Raw genomic sequence first — 21,966 nt, 5'->3', positions numbered from 1 at the left:
TACACTGTGAAGGATTGAGCGGACATTCAAAATTGAGTGGCTCTGCTGGGGTTTGGATCCTCAGAGGAATACACGCCGCCCACCAACGAACTGGCCACATAGAACAGAAGACCGAGGTAACGCATATCTGCCTGCTTGTGCTCAATATTGCAATGATCGTGTGTATAAATGAGTTGAGCATGGGAGGCTTCGATGTTCAAAAGATATGGGATGAGATATGTATTTGTAGCCTTCATTGCATGATCAAACTGTGGACACAGTCATCATCCCTATTGCACAGGTCATATGTGGGCTCGATTGAGCTGAGGGAATTATCATCATCAGCCAGCCACCATTTCCTAAAGGTTGGTTCATGTGAGCTATTGTAGATGCAGATTGGCCTTGACTACACATGCTGTATTACCCCATACTGCACGATTGAGGTGTTTGAAGTATTATCAGGTGTGTATAGGCTGTGCCATGGACAGTGGAAGAACGAAAGGCAGCAGTCGATAGATCCGGCATGTACTGCTTGATTCAACACATGAACTAATGCAACTCGTCTGTCTGGGAACATGTCCTTAGTTCCCTAGTTCAGATGTCAGGAAAATGCCAACCCTGAAGGACGGCTGTGGTGGTTGCTACATGGAAGCAATACATCCCATCCCCTTCACCCCATGGAGATTTCCGAGCCCTACGCAAGGGACTTTTCGTGCGACTCTTCAATCCAAAATACATCAGACAGGGATTAGACACCAGTCTTCATGAAACATTGTCATTCGAAATCAATAATACTTGCTGACGATGTCGGGTGGCCGGACTTGAGGATGTGGATGCACAAGCATGTGGGATATAAACCACCCAGAAACAACTCACGAGATGTCTGGATTTCTAGCTTGCCACTCGAAACATTCTAGGTATTCATATCCACTCTGCCATGCAGCTAGGGAGAAAGATGGATTGTAAGGCATAGGGTATTTGTTGGATTTGTATTGCTGAGTACCGTCTCCAGACATCCATGTGATCCATGCTAATACTTCCTTACATTAGCTAACTAGTGGACACTGATGTGGTCTATGGATAATGGAGGATCCCTTCCCTGCCTGAGCGATCACCCTTACTCAAATTGGGTGAGGCCTTGCCGTGCGATTCGGCGCAATGAATGTGCCCATTTCGCAGTAATCCACGATCGTCATACTATATGACACAGACCTGCTTTAGATACCAGACCGAGGAAACGTGGGCCGAGAGCTTTGCTTCTATCGTTGCTAGAGGCGCCAAATGAAATCAAGGACGAAGTAGGATTTCCCTTGGATCCTCCCACAAAGCCAAGTATTGTTGAGAGGAGTGATCAACAGTGTGCGTACCCATAGAGCAGCCATGATATTTCTGTTACTATGTTGAGATGCCTAGCTCTTCCTTTCTACGGGACAGCTCTTCTAGCACCTTTTCCTTCTCGGTAACCTCCGGGTGCAACAGCTGCCATTTGATCGACATGTCCAAGGCTTTCGACATCCAAGGACCAGTCTTGCAACCAAGAGCCTTCACAATCTCTCCGCCGTTGGCGAGTGGCTTCAGTTCAAACACATCCTGTAGGTCTTGCTCTTTGATGTAGGAGAGGAAGCGGTCGTACGATTCCAGAACTGCCATCACGTAAGCATCAGTTTCTTATAAAGACAATGGGCATGGAGAAATCCTTACCGCTGGTAAACTCGCCGCCACGCATAATCTCTTGGAGTATGGAAAGAAGTATACAGAGCCTCCAGTCCTTCTTCCATGAGCGAATGTGCAGTCCGACCTGCTGCCGCACCTCTGCTGCAGTTCCATCCATGCGTCCCTCGAGGACAGCGTTCTTGATGTCGGTAATGGCCTGCCAATTATGTGCCGCATCGCCAATGACGGCAATTGTCTTGTTATCTGCTCGCAAACTGTCTCGAGCTACTTCCGCGGTCCGGGCCGGGAGAGGTTTCGCCTTGGGTCCCCTCGCAACGCGGGTTGGCACACTTGACCATGGAGCAAATGCTACAATCATCCACGCGTAGTAGGATTCAAGTTTGTCGCGTACGAGGAAATCACGGACATTTTTGGTAATCATGGGGTCGTCATCATGGGGTTTCAGGATCCTCCCCAGCGCATTGTATGCAAGTGCCCATGAGGAGGTATCTGCTTGCGCATCATCCTGGTGGTTGGCAAAAATAGTCGGGTATAGTCCAAGGTGGTCAATGAATTGCAGTGCACCGCGGGGATCAGGACCTGGAAACTGTGAGCAACCATCAATGCTCACTTGGACATTACAAACCTTGCAGCATCTTTTCTAGCTCCTTGCCCACCCGTTCTCTGCTGATCTTCAGCTTGAGAGCCTCGCCGATGAGTTCATTTCGCATTGCCTCCTGAGTCTCCTCTTCGATATTGTAACCCAGTCGGCTAGCAAAGCGAATCAAGCGCAGCACACGCAATGGGTCGTCCTGAAAGGTTTGATAGGGTTCCATCGGGGTACGAATAATCCTCTTCTGCATGTCCTCCAGACCTCTTTCAGTCAAATCCTCAACCTTGGACTCGTTCAGATTATAGAAAAGCGCATTGATCGTCGCATCGCGGCGCATCGCGTCTTCCTGGGCTGTGCCAAATTCCATCTGCGGGTTTCGGCTGTCTTCCGAGTAGGTCTCCTTTCGTAAATTTACGAGATCAATATCCAAGCCGAATATTCTTGTTGTCACTGTCTCCAGGTGTTTGGACTTCTCCGGGTTCGCCTCGATTTTATGTAGGCTAGCAATCGCATGTTTCAACTCTCCATTGGGCTGCTTCTGTCGGTACTTCTCCAGGTTTTCTGGTCTATCCATATACTCCTTGAGAAGCAAACCAAACTGATACCCTGTCATATTGTTGATACCGACGTCCACATCGTTGCTGCCCACCCCTAAGAGCTTGTCCCGCACCCATCCTCCGGTAAATCGCAGAACCGTAGGCTCTGTGTCCCGGCGTCCTTCTGCAACATTCTTTTCATGTATATATTCCGCGACATCCAGTAAGAGCGATTTTAATGTCGATTCGAGAGCGGTAAGTTCAATGGTGGGAACAGTATTCGCGGATTGAGTCATGGTATCTCCTGCAGCGCCCGGATGCGGGGCAGCTTCAGGTATGCGCCGTCTTTTGTTTGTTCGCTGAGGGGAGAGGCTGGAGGATCTCCGACGGCTCATGGAAGAGCTGTGCGGTACGGATGTAGACCGGAGGATATTTATACAAGCACGGGGTATCAACGGGGAGATTCTGGGAAGAAAAAGAAATCCAATTGCGGCGGAAGCATCAGTTGGCGGAGAGAGAGGAACGGTCAGGCGGAGTAGGCGGCGCTTGGAAGGCAAGGAGAAGAGGGATGTTCTGAGCATGGGTAGCAGCCATCCCAGGATGAGTCAAATGGACTGACGAGTGAATGTACTCTATTGAGTCATGAGATGGTCAGCCTTGTGTTCCCGATTACAAGCAGAGCGCATCGCAGGGAGAGTAGAGGGGATCAACAGCAGCGCCTGAACAATCAATTAATTGCCCGGCAGATCAAGTGGAGGATCATCACCGCCTTCCGAGCCGTCAACAACAACTCAATCCATTAGACTAACAATGAAGCTTGTCGCAGCTCTCCGTTCGATAACAATCCACTGGTAAGCCAGTCTGCTTTCCTGGATCACCTCGGAATTTATATATTCTGAAAAGCAGTGGTCAAAAGAGTACCTCGCCACCGTCCTGACCCCCGACATTAGCTGCCGTGAGGGACGCATTAGCCCCAACGGAACTGCTCGCCCGACTTGCGCTCTGGGATTCGCCCGCGGTGACTTGGCTTCAAACGCATCCCTACAACATTGCCGGATTCCTCCCGCCATTGCCTTTCTCCTGACCATTCCCTCCGAATCTCACCACACCACATCACTCCTTTCCTCTATTACTCTCCTGTGGGATCACTCCCCACCCGGTCCATGGGCTCTAGGGTCAATTCTACTCTTGTTAACAGCGCATCCCACGCAACTCGGAGTCCATGACATCGCCCGGAGATGCGGCTCCGGTCAAGCCTCCGCCGTCGTTCTCGCCCGGCGTTCCACGTGTCGCATCCAAGTCGAGATATCCGAATCAGCGCCGCGACTCGTCATCGACCCTTGATGCAGACCTGGTAGACTCGAGGATCCGCTCTCCGACCCCGCCCCTGACGGCCACGACCGCAGAACTTCCGATTAGGTCGGCATCGCCTCGTGCTCCTTCTTTCCGATCGTCGACTCCACAATTAGCCCGATCATCCCTGGGATCCCCGGTAGAAGGTCGTTTCGATGGCGCAGAGGAAATTCGTTCTCTAATCATACGCTCGTTCTCCCCGGTGGTTGGAGTATATGCATCAGCAGACACCGATGAGTTGGTACGACAGAAAGGCTTCGCTGGTGGTTTCTGGGAGTTGGTTCGCCCTTTCGGCGAGAATGTGCCCGGAAAGTTGGTCATAAGGGACAGTGTGGGGTCGAGTCGTGGCTGGGAAGACTACGGGGTGCGCTTCGTGAACTTGGCCAGCAACAGCCCGCCCCCTACCAATTCGAGCTCAGGGCGAAACCCCTCCCTGGCACAGGTGGAAGAGGTCTTGGAGAAGCAATTGGGCACGACAGATGATCCGCTGGGCGGATCAATGCGCCCCAGAGATTTCTTGAATTTTCCTACAACATCCCCTTTATACAAAGTATTTCTTCGGCACCTTCTATCGATATCCTCGGCCACGCCACATGAAACATTTCGACATCCAGTGGCCAGCGTTATTGCTATTAGCTCACGCAATACTGCCCCACTTGAAACCCTCAGACAACTGTATGCGGATACGAGCAATGGGCCTAGGAGGTTGCCAGATTGGTGTCACTCTGAATACCTCCGATACTACGTTCTCGTGCATGACGAGGATCGGGATGATATTGCCGAATCAACCAAGCTGTACGACCAAATGAAGCGTCATTTCGGGTTACATTGTCACTTGTTGAGGCTGCGCAGCAATCAGTGCGTGGTTACCGACGATGACAGTGTTCAAGTTCCTGAATGCGAATGGCTCTCGCCTCCGGAGCGACTTTCGGGTGGAGCTGGTATGACTAGACCCCTGCATCTACAATACCGATCACAATTACTGACGATCAACAGAGCCCTTGGTTGACCTGGATAATAATGGTCTTTACCTTTTCGACTCGGATATTATGGCAATCAAGGCCTTTATTCGAGAGCTAGTTGCACAGTCCGTCATACCATTCATGGAAAACCGAGTCGCTGTTTGGAATGACCAGGTGGCCTCCCGTAGGCGTGGTATCAGTGGCCGATTCATGTCCATGTCACGGAGATGGGCGGGGTTCGGAACTGGCTCTCGTTCCAGTCTCACATCGGGGGGAGCTAGCGGAAACTACGATGTCGCTCACGGTTACTATAGACCAGACACGCCTGAAGCCCTTCTGCGTAAAATGGCCGACTTCGCGTTCATGCTCCGCGACTGGAAGTTATCAGCATCCACGTATGAGCTTCTTCGGTCGGACTATGCGAATGACAAGGCTTGGAAGTACCATGCGGGTGCCTACGAGATGTGCGCCGTAAGCATGCTTCTCAATCCGGCCGCAATGGGGACTAAGGTGAAGCTCGACGGAATCGATCAGATGTTCGACACGGCATGTTATTCCTATCTTACACGGTGCTCAGACACACCTAATGCACTTCGTTGCCTCACTTTAGCCATGGAATTGTTGAAGTCTCGTGGGGGTTCGGCAGTGGAAAGCGCCGCTCGATGGGCCATGCGGGCCATGGACCTTGGGCTTGTGGGATCCATCGGCCAGGGCCTTTTCAGCGAGCGTGTGTCGGCATGCTATGCGGCGAGGTCACCGGTGAGCGGAATGAAATGGGGCTCTCGACGTCGGAAGGCTGGAATGTGGAGTGTATTTGCCGCCGATATGTGGCTTCGTCTGGGGAAACCGTCACTAGCATCGGCTGCTCTCGAGGAGGCGGAGCGACTATATGCAGATGTATTGGATGGCGATGGGGGATTTCCAATGCCCGAGATGCAAACGTTCGTTGATAACCTGAGACACGCCGTCAAGGTCGAGTACTTAGAAGCCCGAGGGCTAGACACAAGGGACGAGGCAGCCACTGCCGAAGCACTGGGGACGGAAGAAACCAGCGAGAAGCTGGACCGGCGCATGAATCGCAAATCTTTGATCTCGAATCCGCTGGATTCGGGCGGTCTTGGTCCGGCGCAAGGCACGAGAGATGATGACAATGCAGCCAATGACGACTTCGAACGAGCTTAGGGACGCAATTATGGTGCGACGGGCGCATAGGTTTATACAATATCATAGACAAGTGTCAATTAATTTTTCTCTACGTGTTTATGCTAAATTGGATTCATCACTACCTCTGTAGTCTTAACATCTCAGATCCTTACCGCCTTTCAGACCGCTTACCCCGGCAGAACCTAGCGAACCTCGCTCAGAAAACCTCGGATTTAAGCGGATCTAAGAACATACAGTTCCCAAAAAAAGGTTCCGAAATCTGTTGAAAATTGGGCGGTGGCAGAAAATAATCGCCCGCTGCAGCAGAACCACCGCACGTGACCAACTCTTATCGATAAGATGACCTCCCCGACAACCAACGCTAAGGACGAAGTGGCCCATTTATTGACATCAGATAGACATCCCGATACTACCTCAGTAGCATCACGCACGCACGGGGGCTATCCAGCCTACACCGACGGGGTGTACTCTTTTTTACTGCTAATACATAATATATACCACATTTAGATATTACATCTCATTTCTCACTGTCTCACTTTACATACTCATCTGCCACTCACCATAACAACCACAATGACGACCCTCCTTCAATACATCCTCTCGCAGGATTCCTTCAGAAAGTCCGTTCTTCCCCCGCTTTGCCCTCCTCTTTAGCCACTTTTACTGACACATTATCTCCTGTTTGTTCCAGAAACCGCCTCCCCTCCCTCTACTCCGACTTCCCCATCCACCGCAAGACCAACCCCGAGGGATACACCACCAACATCGCAGCCTGGGAACATGCCTTAACCTCCGCCGCAAAGCACGGCTACATCGCTCCACATGGGCCCGCCTCGAAGGGCAAGGCGAACCACTTGATACTTAGAGCTGATGAAACCTTGCTACGTGATCTGGAGATCCCAGAATGTGGACGGCCTGTCGCACTGGGTGCGGTCTTTGTATGTTACAACCATTTACAAGTATTTGAGGAAAAAGGGGTGTGCAGTGACTAATCATGTCTCTGTGTGATGCAGGACGAAGCGACAAGGAATCGAACCATGGTGCCTCTGCACCTTTATCGGACTAATCCGGCGAGTTTGCGCAAGCCGCAGTGGGGGATTGATACGTCTGTGTTGAGTCCATGGACTGTCATGAGCTGGGGAATGAAGCAGTTGAAGGGCGTTGTGATTGGAGGTGAGGAGGCGACGCCAAGGTTACAGCCTCAGGAATTGGTTTTGGTGGAGAACTTGAAGGTAGGTTGCGTTGGATTGGGTTCGGTTCGCGGTTGTTGGAATGGGTAGGACTAATGAGGTGTGCTTATAGGAGGCTGCGGACCGTGTAGTCAAGCACGCCACGGCGAATAGTCCGTCAAAAACGGACTTGGTCTATTCTAAGGAAAGCTTCGTGAACGAGTTCGCGGGTGTTTTGGATGAAGGGAGTCGCCTGTCGGACGCGGATATGGACGTGCTGTTACTGTATATGTCCCGTGATAGCGGTGCTATTGCGTACGATGGCAAGGTATGTGTCTTTGTTCCTATGTCTCAGTGTTTTATCTATACCATGTAGGATGCTAATTATGTTGCAGACCATCAAATTCAGAACCAGTGACGCTCCAAAAGATATCACAGAGCAAGATACCGCCGTCGCCTCTATCAAAACGCTCATGGCGACTATGGCCAAGCAGGTGGAAAACCTGGAGAATAAAATCACTGAGCTTAATGCGACTGCCAAAATGGCTCTGCAAAACAAGAACCGCGTTTCTGCGCTCTCGGCTGTGCGCTCTAAGAAGCTCGCGGAGCATAATCTGAAACAGAGACTGGATACCCTGATGCAGCTTGAGGAGGTATATTCCAAAATCGAGCAGGCGACGGATCAGGTGCAATTCGTGAAGGTCATGGAGGCAAGCACCGGAGCACTTCGAGGCTTGCATGCTCAGATCGGTGGTGCGGAGAGGGTCGAGGATGTGGTAGAAGAGTTGCGTGAAGAGATGTCCAAGGTGGACGAGGTCGGAAACATCATGAACGAGGCTGGTCCACAGATTGATGAGACTGAGATCGACGACGAGCTGCAGGAACTGGAGAACAAGGAGCGGGAGGAGATGGAAGAGAAGGAGGCAGAGGAGACTCGCAAAAAGCTCGCCGAACTCGACAGTCTCCAGCAGGGCGCTCAGGAAGCCGCTCGCAGAACAGCAGCGGAGCGAGCTATGGAATCGGAATTGGAGGACCGCCTGTCTCGGATGTCGGTCGAGGAAGGTCCCAACACCACTGCTTAGCGCAAGACGATGAACAATCCTCCAGGGCCTGGGACCTGCATAATGCGCATATTCTAGGCATATACACCGAGTGCAACTAATTTTGCGCATTGGTCATCTGGCTATCGACTGAGCCCTGGAGCGTCTGCGCCTGTACCTCAGGAACAATGACGGTTTTGTCTTCTACAGGCAACCTCTCCGGGGGGTGGGCATCTTCCGCCGTATGTATGGCTTCTGTGTGCTCAACAACAGGTGCACTCGAAGGCTGATACGTTGTCTGGCTGGCAAGTTGGTCGGTTGCCTGATTTGTGCCTACATTCTCTTGTGGTATCGTGGCGCGCACCTGCGCTTCGCTCTTCTTTCGCGCATTCGCAATGAGTCGCTTGAAGTCATCATCATGGCTCGTTGACCAGGCCGCCGCATCGAAGTCTTTGCGCATGACGGTATCTGTGACATCACCTGATAATTGCGCTTGGCCGCCTTGTGTACGTTCCCAGATATCCAGTTCTCGCAACAATTCCCTCTTGGACTTTGGCGTTTTGGAGTCGCAGTTGGCATTCCATAGATTCATCCACTCTGTGTGACGTCGTTGCAGAAGGGGCCTCGGGCCCGTGTTCGGTATACCCAAATCTTTTAACTTCTTTCGGAGCACATTATCTTTCAATAAAGAATAGTTTATAATGGGCAGTCGTTCTGGTGTTTTATTCAGCGCGTCTTTTGATCTCTGCGCCACTGGTTGTAACGAGCTATAATTCCAAGTCAGAGGCAAACATGTAGACACGCTCCAGAAGACATATCTTACCCAAAGTTCAACTGTTTCGGTGGCGCCGGCTCTCCAGTGCATGTATCCAAATGTCGAAATACCGCCTCGTTCTTCATCCTCCGGCTGCAGATCGGGCACGCGACTAGTCCGTCCTCTTCAGTGGCAATTAGCATGCGACGCAACTTTGCCGATGAGTATACACACCTGGAACATATTCCTCATCATTACTATCCTCAATGACCTCAATCGCAACAGGATCCTCCTGAGAGCCCACTCCCCGAGTTTGCGATCGAGTCCTCACGCCCTCCGCAGCAGGTCCATCTACCGCCTCGACCTTTCTCTTTTTAGGTGCTGGCTCCTCTGACTCTGCCTCTTCAGTCGCACTTCCCCGCGCAGCAGCCTTCCTCGCCAAATCTATAACACTAGGTCTGGCATTCTGGAACGCCTCGACCAGTTCCTGAACAGCCCAGTTTCGCCGCAACTTCAATTCCTGATCAGAGCTGCGACACGCGGGGCATTTGCCTTCCGTGCTCAAACACCGCCGAATACAAAGTGAGCAGAATGTATGACTGCACGAAGTAATCACCGGGTTATCGAAGAAGTCCTTGCAAACCTGGCAGCGGAGGGCGGACTCTAGAGGCGCGACGAGTGACAGTGGCGTTGTGAGCCAATCGGTCGAGTCGGGGAGGTCGAAGGTTTGGTCCATAGGGTGGGTGGGTGCAGGCTGCGGCGACTATCGAGGTATCATCGGATAGACAGGTAGGTCTAGTGAGCGAAGGCAGGGTGTGAAGAGTTTCTGGGGCTGTAATAGACCGTGAATGGCAACTGGCGATCGTCAAGAGTAGTTATTGTGATGGCGTCGGAGACTGGCTGCGATGCCAAGACCCGCTGACTGATACGCGTAAAGTGCTTCCAGAACGCGTCGTTCAATGTTCTACTCCGCATCGCATGTTGCTTTGAACGACGCCGTTTTTCACGCACGATTAAGGGACGGTTGTCATCATGGCTGTTGCTGATTATAAGAGGTATCTTGCTGAGAATGTTCTCAATGAGCGACGCACGGTGAGTCATGTCTAATGTGCTGCAAGCTGGATATCTACTAATAGCTTCGGCGCATGCTACAGGTCACCTACCGGTCCTTAGGTCGAGCCCTTCGGGTTCATAGTACTTTGGCCAAGCAGTATGTCTTATACGAATAACACGAAGTTATGCATATGAATTATTCTGATTGTTGTCGGAAAGGATGCTCTTTGATTTCCACCGCAACGAAAACAACAAGAAGCAAAACAGCGTCAATGCGACTTACATTATCACGGGGATTCAGAAAGCGCCCGAGACCCCTTCCACAACGAATGGCCTTCAGGACAGCTTCGATGGCATTCCCCAGAGCAGCCCGTACATCAGCAGTTCGATGCCAAACCAGGATGTCGCTAGGGATGAGATCGCCACGTCCTCGGTTGTGCTTGTACGAGAGGAAGACTTGGAGGGTACGTGGAATTGCTTCCATTGCGTTGCGCAAAGGGTGGGGTCTAATAATTGAGTGCGCAGATGCCAAGGCGACTTTCCAGTCAACCTCCTCGATATACGTCTACAGCCTTCAGCCAACAGTGCTTCAGGATCTCAACGTCTTGACAGATGTTGCGGGAGAGATGATCGCCAAGCATGCTCAGGAGGATCCCTTAGAATACGGCAAGACCTGGGGCATGATCCAGGGCAACAATGTCCGGGTAAGACATGCGCTTGCATTTCCATGTTCCTCTGATACTAATGCGATTTGTGCTGCAGAGAAGAACCGGCGGCCGCCCTCCCGTACCAGCTCCCGCTCAGGCTCCGGCTCTTCCTAAGGCGACTATTCCAGCTAAGCGTCCTGTTAAGGAAGAAGAAATAACACAACCCAAGAAAGAACCTGAAGACAAGGCCCCGAAGACGGAGACAACGGCGAAACGCGAGGAACCTCCAGCGTCTAAGCCAACTGAGAAGACAGCTCCTCCAAAGCAAAAGGGCAGTATATTTAGCTCTTTTGCAAAAGCCAAACCGAAGCAGAAGAAGGAAGAATCAGAGACGCCGGCTACTTCGGCTGCCGAATCGGTCAGTCCCACCACTTTACCTGAATTCCTTTGTATTGAGTGACTGACAATCATGTAGGCCGAGCCCAGTGCTGCTGAAGATGGTGAGTACTTACTGTCTTTCTTGACGTTGTACACATACTGATATGTAGCAGTGGTTCTAGACGACGCATCAGATGGGGATGAGGAGCCCGAGGAGCTCTTCCGAGACTCAGGGAAGTCCGCATCCGCCGGTACACGTGAGTCGCGGAAAGAGCGTGAAGAGAGGCTCAGAAAGATGATGGAAGATGATGGTACGTTGCCTCCTTATTGTCGGTAACTCTTCTGACTGGTATTAGACGAAGACGAAGACGAAGAAATGCCCGATGCTGCACCGTCACCGGAAGAGTCTAAACCTATCGACGAGCCGCCACCGAAACAGGCTGAACTCAAGGAAGAAGTTACGGTGAAGGGCGGTCGTCGCAGGGGCAGACGCCAAGTCATGAAGAAGAAGACAGTCAAGGACGATGAGGGCTATCTTGGTGAGATTATCAAATGTTACTTGAGTAAGGCCATCACTGACTTATTTCTTGCGTAGTGACTGTTGAGGAACCAAGCTGGGAGTCATTCTCAGAGGACGAGCCAGCACCGCCTCCCAAGAAGAAGCCCGCTGTGAGTGCGCCCAAGGGCAAACCAGCAGCGAAACCGGGACAGGGTAGCATCATGTCCTTCTTCTCGAAGAAGTGAACAGCTCGTGGATAACCGGATGTTTTCAAAACGCGTCATTTCCGAGGCTGTTCTCTGCTTCTTGTGCTCATATACCATGTCCAGGGGTTGTGACCGATATACGCTGGTTGACAAGTGCACTTCAGTTACCCAGGAAGTCATTGAAATTAAGCAGCGCAATGAATGGTCCAGCCCTGGCATCTCCGCGTCAACCCAGACTAGGCTCACACCCAGTATACCCTTCTTTGGTACGATGCCGTGGACTGTTTATTACATGTCATCAATATCTGGTCTGCCATTTCTCCTTATCCCAATGCCTACACGGTTCAAGCATACAGCGCTGCATCTATGCTATATAGCTTCATTGTTTTTGTTTGACACGCCGAGCATTTCAACCCACGTAATACGCCCAATTCATGTACTATTAGGTAGAGCTTTGACTATACAAATATTTGTGACGTATTTGCAGCGTTCTTGAGTGTGCTCCCATTCGAAATGGACAATCTTTTTTCATAGTTTTGATTGTCATGAATGCGGCTGGCTCTGATAGGCACTGAAAGATGATAGCCATTATCCAATCCATCATTTACTCTATTGTACCAATTCTGGACTAAAGTCAATGCTTCGAAGCGCAGTAGGATAGCGTTCAAGTTATGCTTAAGCGAATACCGTCCTGGGATGTGATCGACAAGCTAATGCCAACATTTAATATAAATGGTGTCAGGCGACTATCGGAAAGACTCTTGAGCCATCGGCTGATCAAGGCACTTGATCGAGCGGAGAATTATTACTAGACATGACAAGACTAGTAGATGTATAACGCAGAGAGCAATGGATGCAAATCTGACCTGCAGTGAGTTGATTAACTGCCATGAAGTATGTGCATTCCGGAGGGTTCAAAGGCATCCTGCAGGGCAAGAGTGAGTTGGTATGATGGGATGGGAAATAATACTGCCGGGAATCCGGGGGATCAGCGAGGAAATCGGCTGTTTGCGATCTTCTTCCCCGCATTCCCCTGCCTTCCCCTGTCATCCCCCAACCCGCCCACTTCAAAACATGCCATTGTTCCCCCTAATTCTTTTTCAAGGGTCAATGGCACACTGGTTCAACCTTCCGGCCTCATAGTACAAACAAACCATCAGCGACAACCGCTATCCAGTCGTCAAGATGCGCTCGTTGTCGCTGGCCGTAACCCTCGCCGCCGGCTTGGGTGCAAGGGGAGCTGCAGCTCGCGATGAGCCTTCCATTCTACGTCGGGCTTGTCCAGACTACACCTCTTATGCTTCTACTGGACAGTAAGGGATTATCCACTTGAAACAACGTTTGTGACAGCCTGCTCATACTCTTCTTCAACTCAGTGCCCCATACAGCGGTGGTCCTCTGAATCTGCCCTACCAAAGACCCGCAGCAGAATGTCGGACCTTTGTCTCAAACGCAGTAGAGCAGGTCATCGACGATGTGACCTCGCGCATGGTAGACAAAGACATGGCTCAGCTGTTTCGCAATGCCTTCCCCAACACACTGGATACAACCATTCGCTGGCATGTCAATAGCACGTCCGCTAGTACTTCCTCCTCTCGGAAGATGAGACGAGACAGTTCGCAATGGCAAGGAGCTCAGACTTTTGTCGTGACTGGAGACATCAACGCAGAGTGGCTGCGCGACTCGACAAATCAATTGACAGGCTATCAAACACTGGCAAAGAAGGACCCGGCTCTCTACAGTCTCATCCTCGGGGCCATACACACGCAGGCTGAGTTCGTCATTCAATCGCCCTACTGCAACGCGTTCCAGCCTCCTCCACCCAGTGGGATTCAAGCAACAAGCAACGGCCAGCAAGACACCGTCCATCCAGCGTATGAGCCCTCTGTTGTCTACGAATGTAAATACGAGCTCGACTCCTTGGCCAACTTCCTCGCTCTGGGAAACGAGTTCTACGAAAACACCGGATCCACCGAATTCCTCACCAGCCGGTGGTATCTCGCCCTGGACACACTCCTAAACACCACCGACGCCCAGTCCCAGCCAACCTTCAACAGTAACCATCAGTATGTCCAGAACCAGTACACCTTCCAGCGCCAGACAACCCTCGGCACGGAAACCCTCAATCTGGCCGGGATCGGGAACCCGCTCAGCGGAGGCACCGGACTCATCCGCAGCGCATTCCGTCCCAGCGATGACGCCACTATCCTGGGCTACTTCATCCCAGCCAATGCCATGATGTCCGTGCAATTGAAGAAGACCGCGGATCTGATCCGCGCAGCTGGCGGCGACTCGACCCTCGCATCCAATCTCCAAACCCGCGGAGAGAACCTCGAGCAAGCCGTCCGTCAACACGGCATTTTCAACCACCCAACGTACGGCGATGTCTACGCTTTCGAAGTAGACGGATACGGCTCGCGCATCTTCATGGACGACGCGAACATTCCATCCCTCCTAGCCCTGCCCTACTTAGGCTTCGTCGATAAGGGCGATCAAGTCTACCAAAACACCCGCAAGATGATCCTCGACCCTAATGGTAATCCATACTACCTCACTGGATCGGACTTTCACGGCATCGGTGGACCTCACAGTAAGCAATGCCCGAACCCTAGAACTTTGAAATCGGGACAGCTAACACAGATGCATTAGTTGGTCTCGAAAACGCCTGGCCTATGTCCCTGCTCGTGCAGGCATTGACTACCGACAACGTCACGGAGATCACCGACTCCCTTAATCTAGTCCGCAACTCCAGTCTTCTCGGCTTAGTCCACGAGTCCATCGATGTCAACAACATCAAATCATACACGAGACCGTGGTTCGCGTGGGCGAACTCTGTCTTTTCCCAAACTATACTCAAAGTCGCGGCTGAACAACCAGAGGTTCTATTCGGAGATGGAGCGGAGCCGTATGTCATTTCTTAGATGCTTGCTACTCCATCACTTTGATTAGCATAGCGTGTGCATAGTGCAGTGTGCTATAATATACCCGGCCTGTTCATCTATGGGCTATCAAATAACAGTATCAAGATTTAAGTGTATATGAACATGTTGAACTTAGTAACCTTCATTCCACACAATGCAAACTAAGCACTATAGTATGTATATATACGCTCCATACAAACCATGCAACCCATTCATACAAATATAAAACCCCACACCCTTCTATAAACTAAATCTACACCAACACCCTCCTCAACCCCTCCGTCCCCCCAAGCACTCTCCTCCCCGTAACCGGACACCTCCCCTTCCCACTCTCCCACTTCCCACGTCTACTCCTCGACTTCTTCATTTCCTCCTCATCACCATCCCCACCCTTATTCCCCTCCTCACCCCCCTCCAAATCATCATCCGCCCACGCCGCGCCCGCACCCTCCCCATTCATGAAATCCAACTGTCGCTGATGCTCCCCATTCAACCAGTGGAAGATACACACATAGCAGTAAACATACCCCGTCTGACACGCCGTAGGATTCGTAAGCGCATTCAAACAGATCGGGCACGCGGACGCGACATCCGAGTCTGGCGGGGGAAGTGGCACGGTGAAGATGGGTAGGTATGAGGTTGCGGAGATGGGGGGTTGGATGCGTGTGCGTGCTGGCGGGGTTGTTGATTTGAGTGCTGATTTGAGGGTTGGGGATGATGGTTGCTGCTGTTGCTGTTGTTGTTTCTCTGCGGCAGCGGCGGCTGCTTTACGCTTCTCCGATGGAGGCGTCATTCCTGCTGCGACGGGGGCAGGGAGGTCCAGGACCTCGGTTGCTTTGCGTGCGAGTTGCCGCGAGAAGTCACTCGCGTGCCACCATTCGAGGAACTTGAGGGCAAAGATTGACGCCGGGAGGAAGTAGCGGAGGGAGGTGAGGAGTTGGGGGTAGAGGTTCTGCGGGCTGAGGAGGCCCAGGAGGCCGGAGCCGGGGCGGGTGCGGGCGCCTGCGCCGCCGGGACCAGATCCGGGAGTGGGTTTAGGGTCGAGGATGGAGGCGATGGCGCGGTGGTCTGCGGAGCTGAGACGGCGGATGCGGGTGCCGATGAGCCAGAGGAAGGGGGAGGAGTATTTAGTGTTGTCGAAGAGGTAGGCGAGGTTGAAGGCGATGATGGAGAAGTAGTAAGCGGCGTTGACGGAGGGGTAGATGTTGCGGAGGAACCACTTGTAGTAGTGGAGGAGACGTTGGCGGATTGTTGGGTTTGGAGGGAGGTCGTCGCCTGGGTTGTATCTGGGGCCGCCGCTCATGATTAGGGATGCTTGTGGTGCGGCGTGGATGTCGTAGCCTTCGTCGAGCTTGCGCTTTAGGTAGGGGATTCCGACGAGGACGAGGAGGTTCTTCCAGACGTCGGAGGTGCGGAGCTTGAGGGCTTCGCGGACGGGGCCTGGGGCGCCGAGTTGGGCGCGAGGAATCTCGCCATTCTTGGTGAGGAGGACTCGTTCGCGTTTGAGCGAGTAGAAGTTCTCTGTGAAGGAGCCGCCGAAGGTGCGGAGGTAGTAGCGTTCGACGACGAGGGAGAGGAGCGCGTAGATCTCGTCGTAGGAGTTGAGGATTCGGAGGAGGTATCGTGGATGGCGATGGGTCGCGACGGCGAGGATGTATCGGATTGAAGGGGGGAGAAGGTCGGAGAGCTGTTGTTCGGCGAGCAGCTCTGCGATGGGATGCGGGTTAGTCGTGTGTTTGTTGAGATGGTTTGGGGTGTGCGATAAGGCACGTACCGAACAGCGATGGCTTCAGCTCATCGAATTCTTGCTGCAGACTGGGAAGGTATTCCATGATGGCAGCAGAAGGCCAGTCATTGGCCCCTAGGTGGAAGAAGCAGTTGGGATGGGGGAACTGGGTGGAGGATGGAGAGAATGCGGAGGTGCAGCTGCTGCTGCGGTGGATGTCAATCCGATGGCGGCGAGTTGAGCCGAGGCTTATCGGCACCCGTCAACCAGGTCCGGATCCACCGTCACATTCACATCCACTACTTCTACTTTACTGCGCAATAAGAGGGAATTGGGATTGTGTTATTTACTAGTACAGTGTCTACTATTTACAATGACTTAATGGGGCATCACTTTAGCATCTTCATCTGGCATGCGTTCCAGAATCGGACCAGATTGCTCGTCGATCCTTCCGCGGCCTTTTGCACAATATCTGGATCGGCAAGCAAAAGACAGCGCTTGATATCTACCAAGAGCTCTCCCTCGAGGGGTATCGGGTTTTCCTCTCTCCTCATCATCGGAATCCATGTTGATACGCAGTCCCGGGCACGGAGTTCATCTCCCAGATCAGCATGCAACCGGAACAACATCTTGTAGTCAGCAGCCGTGCGCAGACTTCCATTGAGGGGACCCTTGCGCCACAACTTCCAAAATCCATTGTAGTCGCCGTGCTGAAAGAGCGATAGCATAAGGTTGCGGGCTTGCTCGGGTTCAAAGGGTAGGTCAAGGGTATCGATTAGGCGAGACACCCGATAAACAGCGCTTTTATTTTCAGCCTGTGCATCATTTGCTCCGTCTGGTACAGTGGTGGACGGGGAACTGGCAACGGCTCGATAAATCATGTCGAACACTCTCATGTTGACAACATTAGTGCCACGCAGAGATAGATGTTCAAGCACAAGAAGAGCTAATTCCTGGTCCTCTTCCGGAACTCGCCCTGCAACGTCCTCAGGGCTAATCCCTGCTAGTCGGGGAGATAACAAGGCTGAAACAACTGAAAATGCTAGATCATCAGATACTGAACAACCAGCGCATGTACATTCTGTGAACGCTGAATATAAACCCCGCTTTGTATATCCCGGGTGCTGTCTGGAAATCGCGTTGCAGAATAGGACAAGACGGGCTATTGCTCTCTCTGCCGCCGTGCTGATTGATAGCAGGTCATGGAATAGGCGCATGAATAGTGTAGAGTCATTATCTTCCGGTCCCTCTCCTAGTTCGATCCTGGCCTGAACGTCGGATAGTTTTGAAAGGTGGTCAAATAGTGCATCCATTGAGCGGGTTGTCTTTCCATTGTCGCTATGGTCATGGTCTCGAAGTAAAGACGAAGGCTGGGAATCCAGAGTTACTTCCGTATCTTCTGCATGGATTGCTGCACGGTCGAAGTGTTGGCTTGCGGGGCGACGGTTGGTGTGAAGCAGCCTCTTCTGTCCGAACAAAGGGCTAGTGGGAAACCTGGAGGCATGGCCGAACTCACGGTCAGATGGTGATACGTTTATCGAATTGGAAGCACGAACCTCTTCGGAAGGTGCGGCTGAATTAACCTGGGCAATCCTTTGTTTCTCTCTTTCGGATCGATCCAGCGCCTTCTGCCAAAGGCTTTCAAGATCGACTTCGGCTCTCTTTTCTTCTGTGAACATCTGCACAACAACCCTAGTGCCGGTGGCAGTGTGGCCAAACCCCTCAAATCTATAATTCTCATCCTTCTTGACTGGCGTTTCCTCTACCACACCGGCATTGACACAGATCCAGCCTGTCGTGATCCCATCGTCCTTTTCGTCAAACATAGTACCGGACCTGCTGGCGAGCCTAGCACGCCGAGCTTTTCTCCGGAGCTTGATCTTCAACTCATTTCGACCCAGGAGTCCATCAGCGTAGGGAGACAGCTTGTAGGTACTTCTCAACCAGCGGCAAAGACGATCTGCGGACACATTCAAGTGCTTGACACTGCGAGCAGTTCCAATTATCATAATCACGTTGGCACCAAGAGCTGGCGGAGTTTCCAATCCGCGCAAATCAATCAACTTCAGTTCATCAAGACCAACATCCTTGAACACGTAGTCGAGGAGTGCAGGGAGGATAGCTGGAGGGTTCTCTGGCAATTCGGGAATCTGATCCCGCGAAGTTGTCTGCCTTGATTCGGGCACAGGTGCTTCTTCCTGTAGATACCATGGGATGTGAGGGGTGCTCTCCAACGCGGAGTTCGCTGTCGGTTCTTCTTTCAATTCAGATGCCGGTGGCACTGCAGAGGACGAGGATGAAGGCTGCTCAGAACGGAGGCAAGATACTGAAGCAAAAGCTCGAGTTACTGGGTGAATGGTCGACCGGTATAACGCGGCGCGAGAGACGGAAGGAGGAGCGCGAAGTGCTGTCCTGGAGGACCAGGCAGCTCTCAACAATGCCCTATTCATGATGGTCAATATTGCAGCAGTAATGGTACCAAACGAGAGCTCGACAGCTTTCTTCGCAGTGGCGACAAGCAGCGCAATTGGGGAAGCTGCTAAGAGGCAAACAAGACAAACGGTGACTAAGGATGGAGTCAGCAAGCAAACAGAGCAAACAAAAAGTTCTCGCGGCGGGGCAAATATTGATCCCCATGACAAATCTAAATTTCGCTTCATCATTCAGCGAGCAGGAGTCGCCGGCTCTTCTATCTTTCCTCTCTTTACCCTTTTGTTTTTCTGGTGTCAGGCCTCATCCCTGCTTCCAACATGTCGATGGACCTGGATGCGCCGGTGCCTTTCGAGGCCCCGCAGGAGCAGATCGCTGCGACGTAAGTTACCCCGCAAATCGAAAGAAAAATTTCCCTGTAAACATACATGAGGGCAATATTGATCGGGGACATTAACTAACAACATACGCTTTTTAGTATCCTTTGTTGCAACTGTGGCGCGCCTATCGATGGAACAACATCCGCTGGTGCCCTTTGTCAGGACTGTGTGAAGTTGACGGTTGATATCTCCCAAGGCATCCAGAGAGAGGCAGTTCTTCACTGCTGCAAGGACTGCGAGCGGTGGCTCCAGCCTCCCACCAGCTGGGTTAGTGCTGCGCTCGAATCGAAGGAACTTCTCGCACACTGCTTGCGCAAGCTCCGCGGCTTGTCCAAGGTCCGCATTATCGATGCCAGCTTTATCTGGACCGAACCCCACTCGAAACGTATCAAGGTCAAGATCACCATCCAGCAGGAGGCTTTCCAGGGCACCATTGTGCAGCAGACTTTCGAGGTTGAATACGTTGTCGCCTCGCTACAATGCCCTGACTGCAAGAAGTCGTTCACTGTCAACACTTGGAACTCCAGCATTCAGCTGCGCCAGAAGGTGCCTCACAAGCGAACCTTCTTGTACCTTGAGCAGATCATCCTCAAGCACAACGCTCACCGCGATACAATCAACATCAAGGAGGCCAAGGACGGTTTGGACTTCTACTTTGCGCAGAGAAACCATGCGGAGAAGATGGTCGAGTTCCTTTCCTCCGTCGTCCCCACCAAGGTCAAGAAGTCGCAGGAGCTGATCTCCATGGATATCCACACCTCCACGAAGTCCTACAAGTTCACCTTCTCGATCGAGTTGATCCCTATCTGCAAGGATGATTTGGTTGCGCTGCCCATTAAGCTTGCCAGATCATTGGGCAACATCTCGCCCCTGGCCCTCTGCTACCGCGTTGGTACCTCTGTCAACCTTCTCGACCCTAACACCCTTCAAACCGCCGATGTCCCGACAAACACCTACTGGAGATCGCCATTCAGGAGTCTTGCGGATGTGACGGAGCTGACCGAGTTCATCATCATGGACATTGAACTGGTTGGACGGTCGAACGGACGGTACTATCTGGCCGAGGCAACCGTTGCCCGTGCTTCGGACCTTGGCTCGAACGATCAAACCTATTTCACCCGCACTCACCTGGGTGGAGTCCTTCACGTCGGTGACTCTGTCCTTGGTTACCACCTGACTGGTACCAACTTCAACGACCCAAACTTTGAGGCGATCGAGGCCAGTGGCCAGTACAGCTCCGCTATTCCCGATGTTGTGCTCGTGAAGAAGTTCTACGCCCGCAAGAAGAAGAACAAGAACCGCAACTGGCGTCTTAAGCGCATGGCTCTTGAGTACGAGGAGGAGGCTGCGCAGCAAGCGGCCGGCAACCTCAACCGTAAGCAGGAAGCCGAGCGTAACCGCCTTGAGGAAGACTTCGAGATGTTCTTGCGCGATGTCGAAGAAGATCAGGAACTGCGTGGCACTCTTGATCTGTACAAGGCACGGAGAAGTGCCCCTGTGGAGCAGGGTGGCATGGATATGGACGAGGATAGCGATGACGAGGAGGTGCCCAAGATCAACATGGACGAGCTGCTTGATGACTTTGACGAGTTGAACATGGACGATGACCATTAAGTTCCACGGGACTTTCTTAATCACGACTGCACATAGGGGTTTCTGGCGTTTTCATGGCTATTCTGATATCGTTATGGTTAACAATATCCGGTCTGATACACAAAAAGTTATCATAGATGAAGTGAATGATTAGACATTGATTAGGATTGGTGAAGTCTGACTGGTATTCCTCGACAGAAGTATCGCTTCACGACCGACATGATCATCGTGAATATCGTAGCTGGCAGTAACTGCAGGTATTGAATAGATCATGTTCGGATGCTCTATATAAATTCAGATTCTGCAGGCCTCATCTTCTTCCTTCCACACAACTCGATTATATCCTAGATCTACACTCCATTCGCGAACCCTATCGCACTAGTCAGAGGGAGAACCAATCTCAATAGATTATATAGGCTTTTATCCCACATGTCAATTCATTACTACCACAATGCCCTAATCGCTTGGCCCCAAGATGAAATTCAGACATTGCATAATGCAGTAACCCTAGGTAAAAGAAAGGCCGAGAATCAGAAACTCTGGTTCTTTTCGCTCGGCTTGTACATGGAGTACATTCAAAGTACTGTTCGTCCGTCTTAGAGCCCTATGGGCATGAATAAGAATTGGTCCGAACAGTACTAATATGGTGGCTAAAGCAAGATCAGCCAGCGGGCTGTGCGGTTTTGTCCACAGGACAGAACTGAGCAAAAAGCCTCAGTTATTTATAAAGGCCCTCAGTATCGCTGATGATAGCGGCAGATGACACAAGAAGTGGACGGAGAGGACCCTTCGCCGTCATCAAACTAGTACTGCCAAGCAGTAATACTCTGCCAACATTCAGAATAGGAGCGGAGGGCGATTAGGCTTCACTACAAACAGGTGACCTGCATCTTTCAAGACGAAAACTATC

At 51.8% G+C, this 21,966-nt stretch overlaps 8 protein-coding genes across 8 annotated transcripts; 5 read left to right on the top strand and 3 right to left on the bottom strand.

Annotated features, from left to right (window-relative positions):
- Positions 1-1,374: 1,374 nt before the first annotated feature.
- Positions 1,375-3,077, bottom strand: BO79DRAFT_255524 (tRNA adenylyltransferase; the record flags this gene model as incomplete). The annotated part of the gene is made up of 3 exons (XM_025686134.1): positions 1,375-1,622; positions 1,681-2,232; positions 2,279-3,077. 3 exons carry the CDS (start codon positions 3,075-3,077, stop codon positions 1,375-1,377), a joined length of 1,599 nt encoding a protein of 532 aa, XP_025539160.1.
- An 805-nt stretch (positions 3,078-3,882) lies between these two features.
- Positions 3,883-6,303, top strand: BO79DRAFT_287812 (TRAPP III-specific subunit 85 family protein). The gene is made up of 2 exons (XM_025688627.1): positions 3,883-5,075; positions 5,131-6,303. The coding sequence occupies exons 1-2, from the start codon at positions 4,004-4,006 to the stop codon at positions 6,276-6,278; spliced, it is 2,220 nt and encodes a 739-aa protein (XP_025539159.1). The 5' UTR covers positions 3,883-4,003; the 3' UTR covers positions 6,279-6,303.
- Positions 6,304-6,833: 530 nt separating this feature from the next.
- BO79DRAFT_255522 (putative vacuolar sorting protein SNF7 family protein) lies at positions 6,834-8,511 on the top strand (the record flags this gene model as incomplete). The annotated part of the gene is made up of 5 exons (XM_025686133.1): positions 6,834-6,880; positions 6,952-7,198; positions 7,274-7,492; positions 7,563-7,757; positions 7,825-8,511. 5 exons carry the CDS (start codon positions 6,834-6,836, stop codon positions 8,509-8,511), a joined length of 1,395 nt encoding a protein of 464 aa, XP_025539158.1.
- Positions 8,512-8,587: 76 nt separating this feature from the next.
- rad18 (E3 ubiquitin-protein ligase RAD18) lies at positions 8,588-9,959 on the bottom strand (the record flags this gene model as incomplete). Its single annotated transcript, XM_025686132.1, has 3 exons — positions 8,588-9,236; positions 9,293-9,407; positions 9,458-9,959. The coding sequence occupies 3 exons, from the start codon at positions 9,957-9,959 to the stop codon at positions 8,588-8,590; spliced, it is 1,266 nt and encodes a 421-aa protein (XP_025539157.1).
- Positions 9,960-10,214: 255 nt separating this feature from the next.
- On the top strand, positions 10,215-12,443 carry BO79DRAFT_195593 (uncharacterized protein). The gene is made up of 9 exons (XM_025681145.1): positions 10,215-10,315; positions 10,378-10,433; positions 10,496-10,740; positions 10,802-10,980; positions 11,039-11,341; positions 11,399-11,423; positions 11,475-11,612; positions 11,658-11,840; positions 11,897-12,443. The coding sequence occupies exons 1-9, from the start codon at positions 10,256-10,258 to the stop codon at positions 12,043-12,045; spliced, it is 1,338 nt and encodes a 445-aa protein (XP_025539156.1). The 5' UTR covers positions 10,215-10,255; the 3' UTR covers positions 12,046-12,443.
- A 630-nt stretch (positions 12,444-13,073) lies between these two features.
- Positions 13,074-15,032, top strand: BO79DRAFT_245660 (glycoside hydrolase family 125 protein). The gene is made up of 3 exons (XM_025685483.1): positions 13,074-13,319; positions 13,383-14,596; positions 14,656-15,032. Exons 1-3 carry the CDS (start codon positions 13,192-13,194, stop codon positions 14,925-14,927), a joined length of 1,614 nt encoding a protein of 537 aa, XP_025539155.1. The 5' UTR covers positions 13,074-13,191; the 3' UTR covers positions 14,928-15,032.
- Positions 15,033-15,180: 148 nt separating this feature from the next.
- Positions 15,181-19,129, bottom strand: BO79DRAFT_195583 (uncharacterized protein; the record flags this gene model as incomplete). The annotated part of the gene is made up of 3 exons (XM_025681144.1): positions 17,085-19,129; positions 16,702-16,819; positions 15,181-16,634 (listed from the first exon to the last, which is right to left on the bottom strand). The coding sequence occupies exons 1-3, from the start codon at positions 19,101-19,103 to the stop codon at positions 15,181-15,183; spliced, it is 3,591 nt and encodes a 1,196-aa protein (XP_025539154.1). The 5' UTR covers positions 19,104-19,129.
- Positions 19,130-19,323: 194 nt separating this feature from the next.
- On the top strand, positions 19,324-21,212 carry BO79DRAFT_173840 (ribosome-binding protein NMD3). Its single transcript, XM_025679702.1, has 2 exons — positions 19,324-19,465; positions 19,562-21,212. The coding sequence occupies exons 1-2, from the start codon at positions 19,404-19,406 to the stop codon at positions 21,075-21,077; spliced, it is 1,578 nt and encodes a 525-aa protein (XP_025539153.1). The 5' UTR covers positions 19,324-19,403; the 3' UTR covers positions 21,078-21,212.
- The last annotated feature ends 754 nt before the right edge of the window (positions 21,213-21,966 follow it).

The sequence above is a fragment of the Aspergillus costaricaensis genome, assembly GCF_003184835.1.
Source record: "Aspergillus costaricaensis CBS 115574 unplaced genomic scaffold BO79scaffold_17, whole genome shotgun sequence".
NCBI classification, from domain to species: Eukaryota; Fungi; Ascomycota; class Eurotiomycetes; order Eurotiales; family Aspergillaceae; genus Aspergillus; species Aspergillus costaricensis.
Note: the sequence above shows the minus strand (reverse complement) of the source record. Positions and strands in the feature narration are given on the sequence as shown.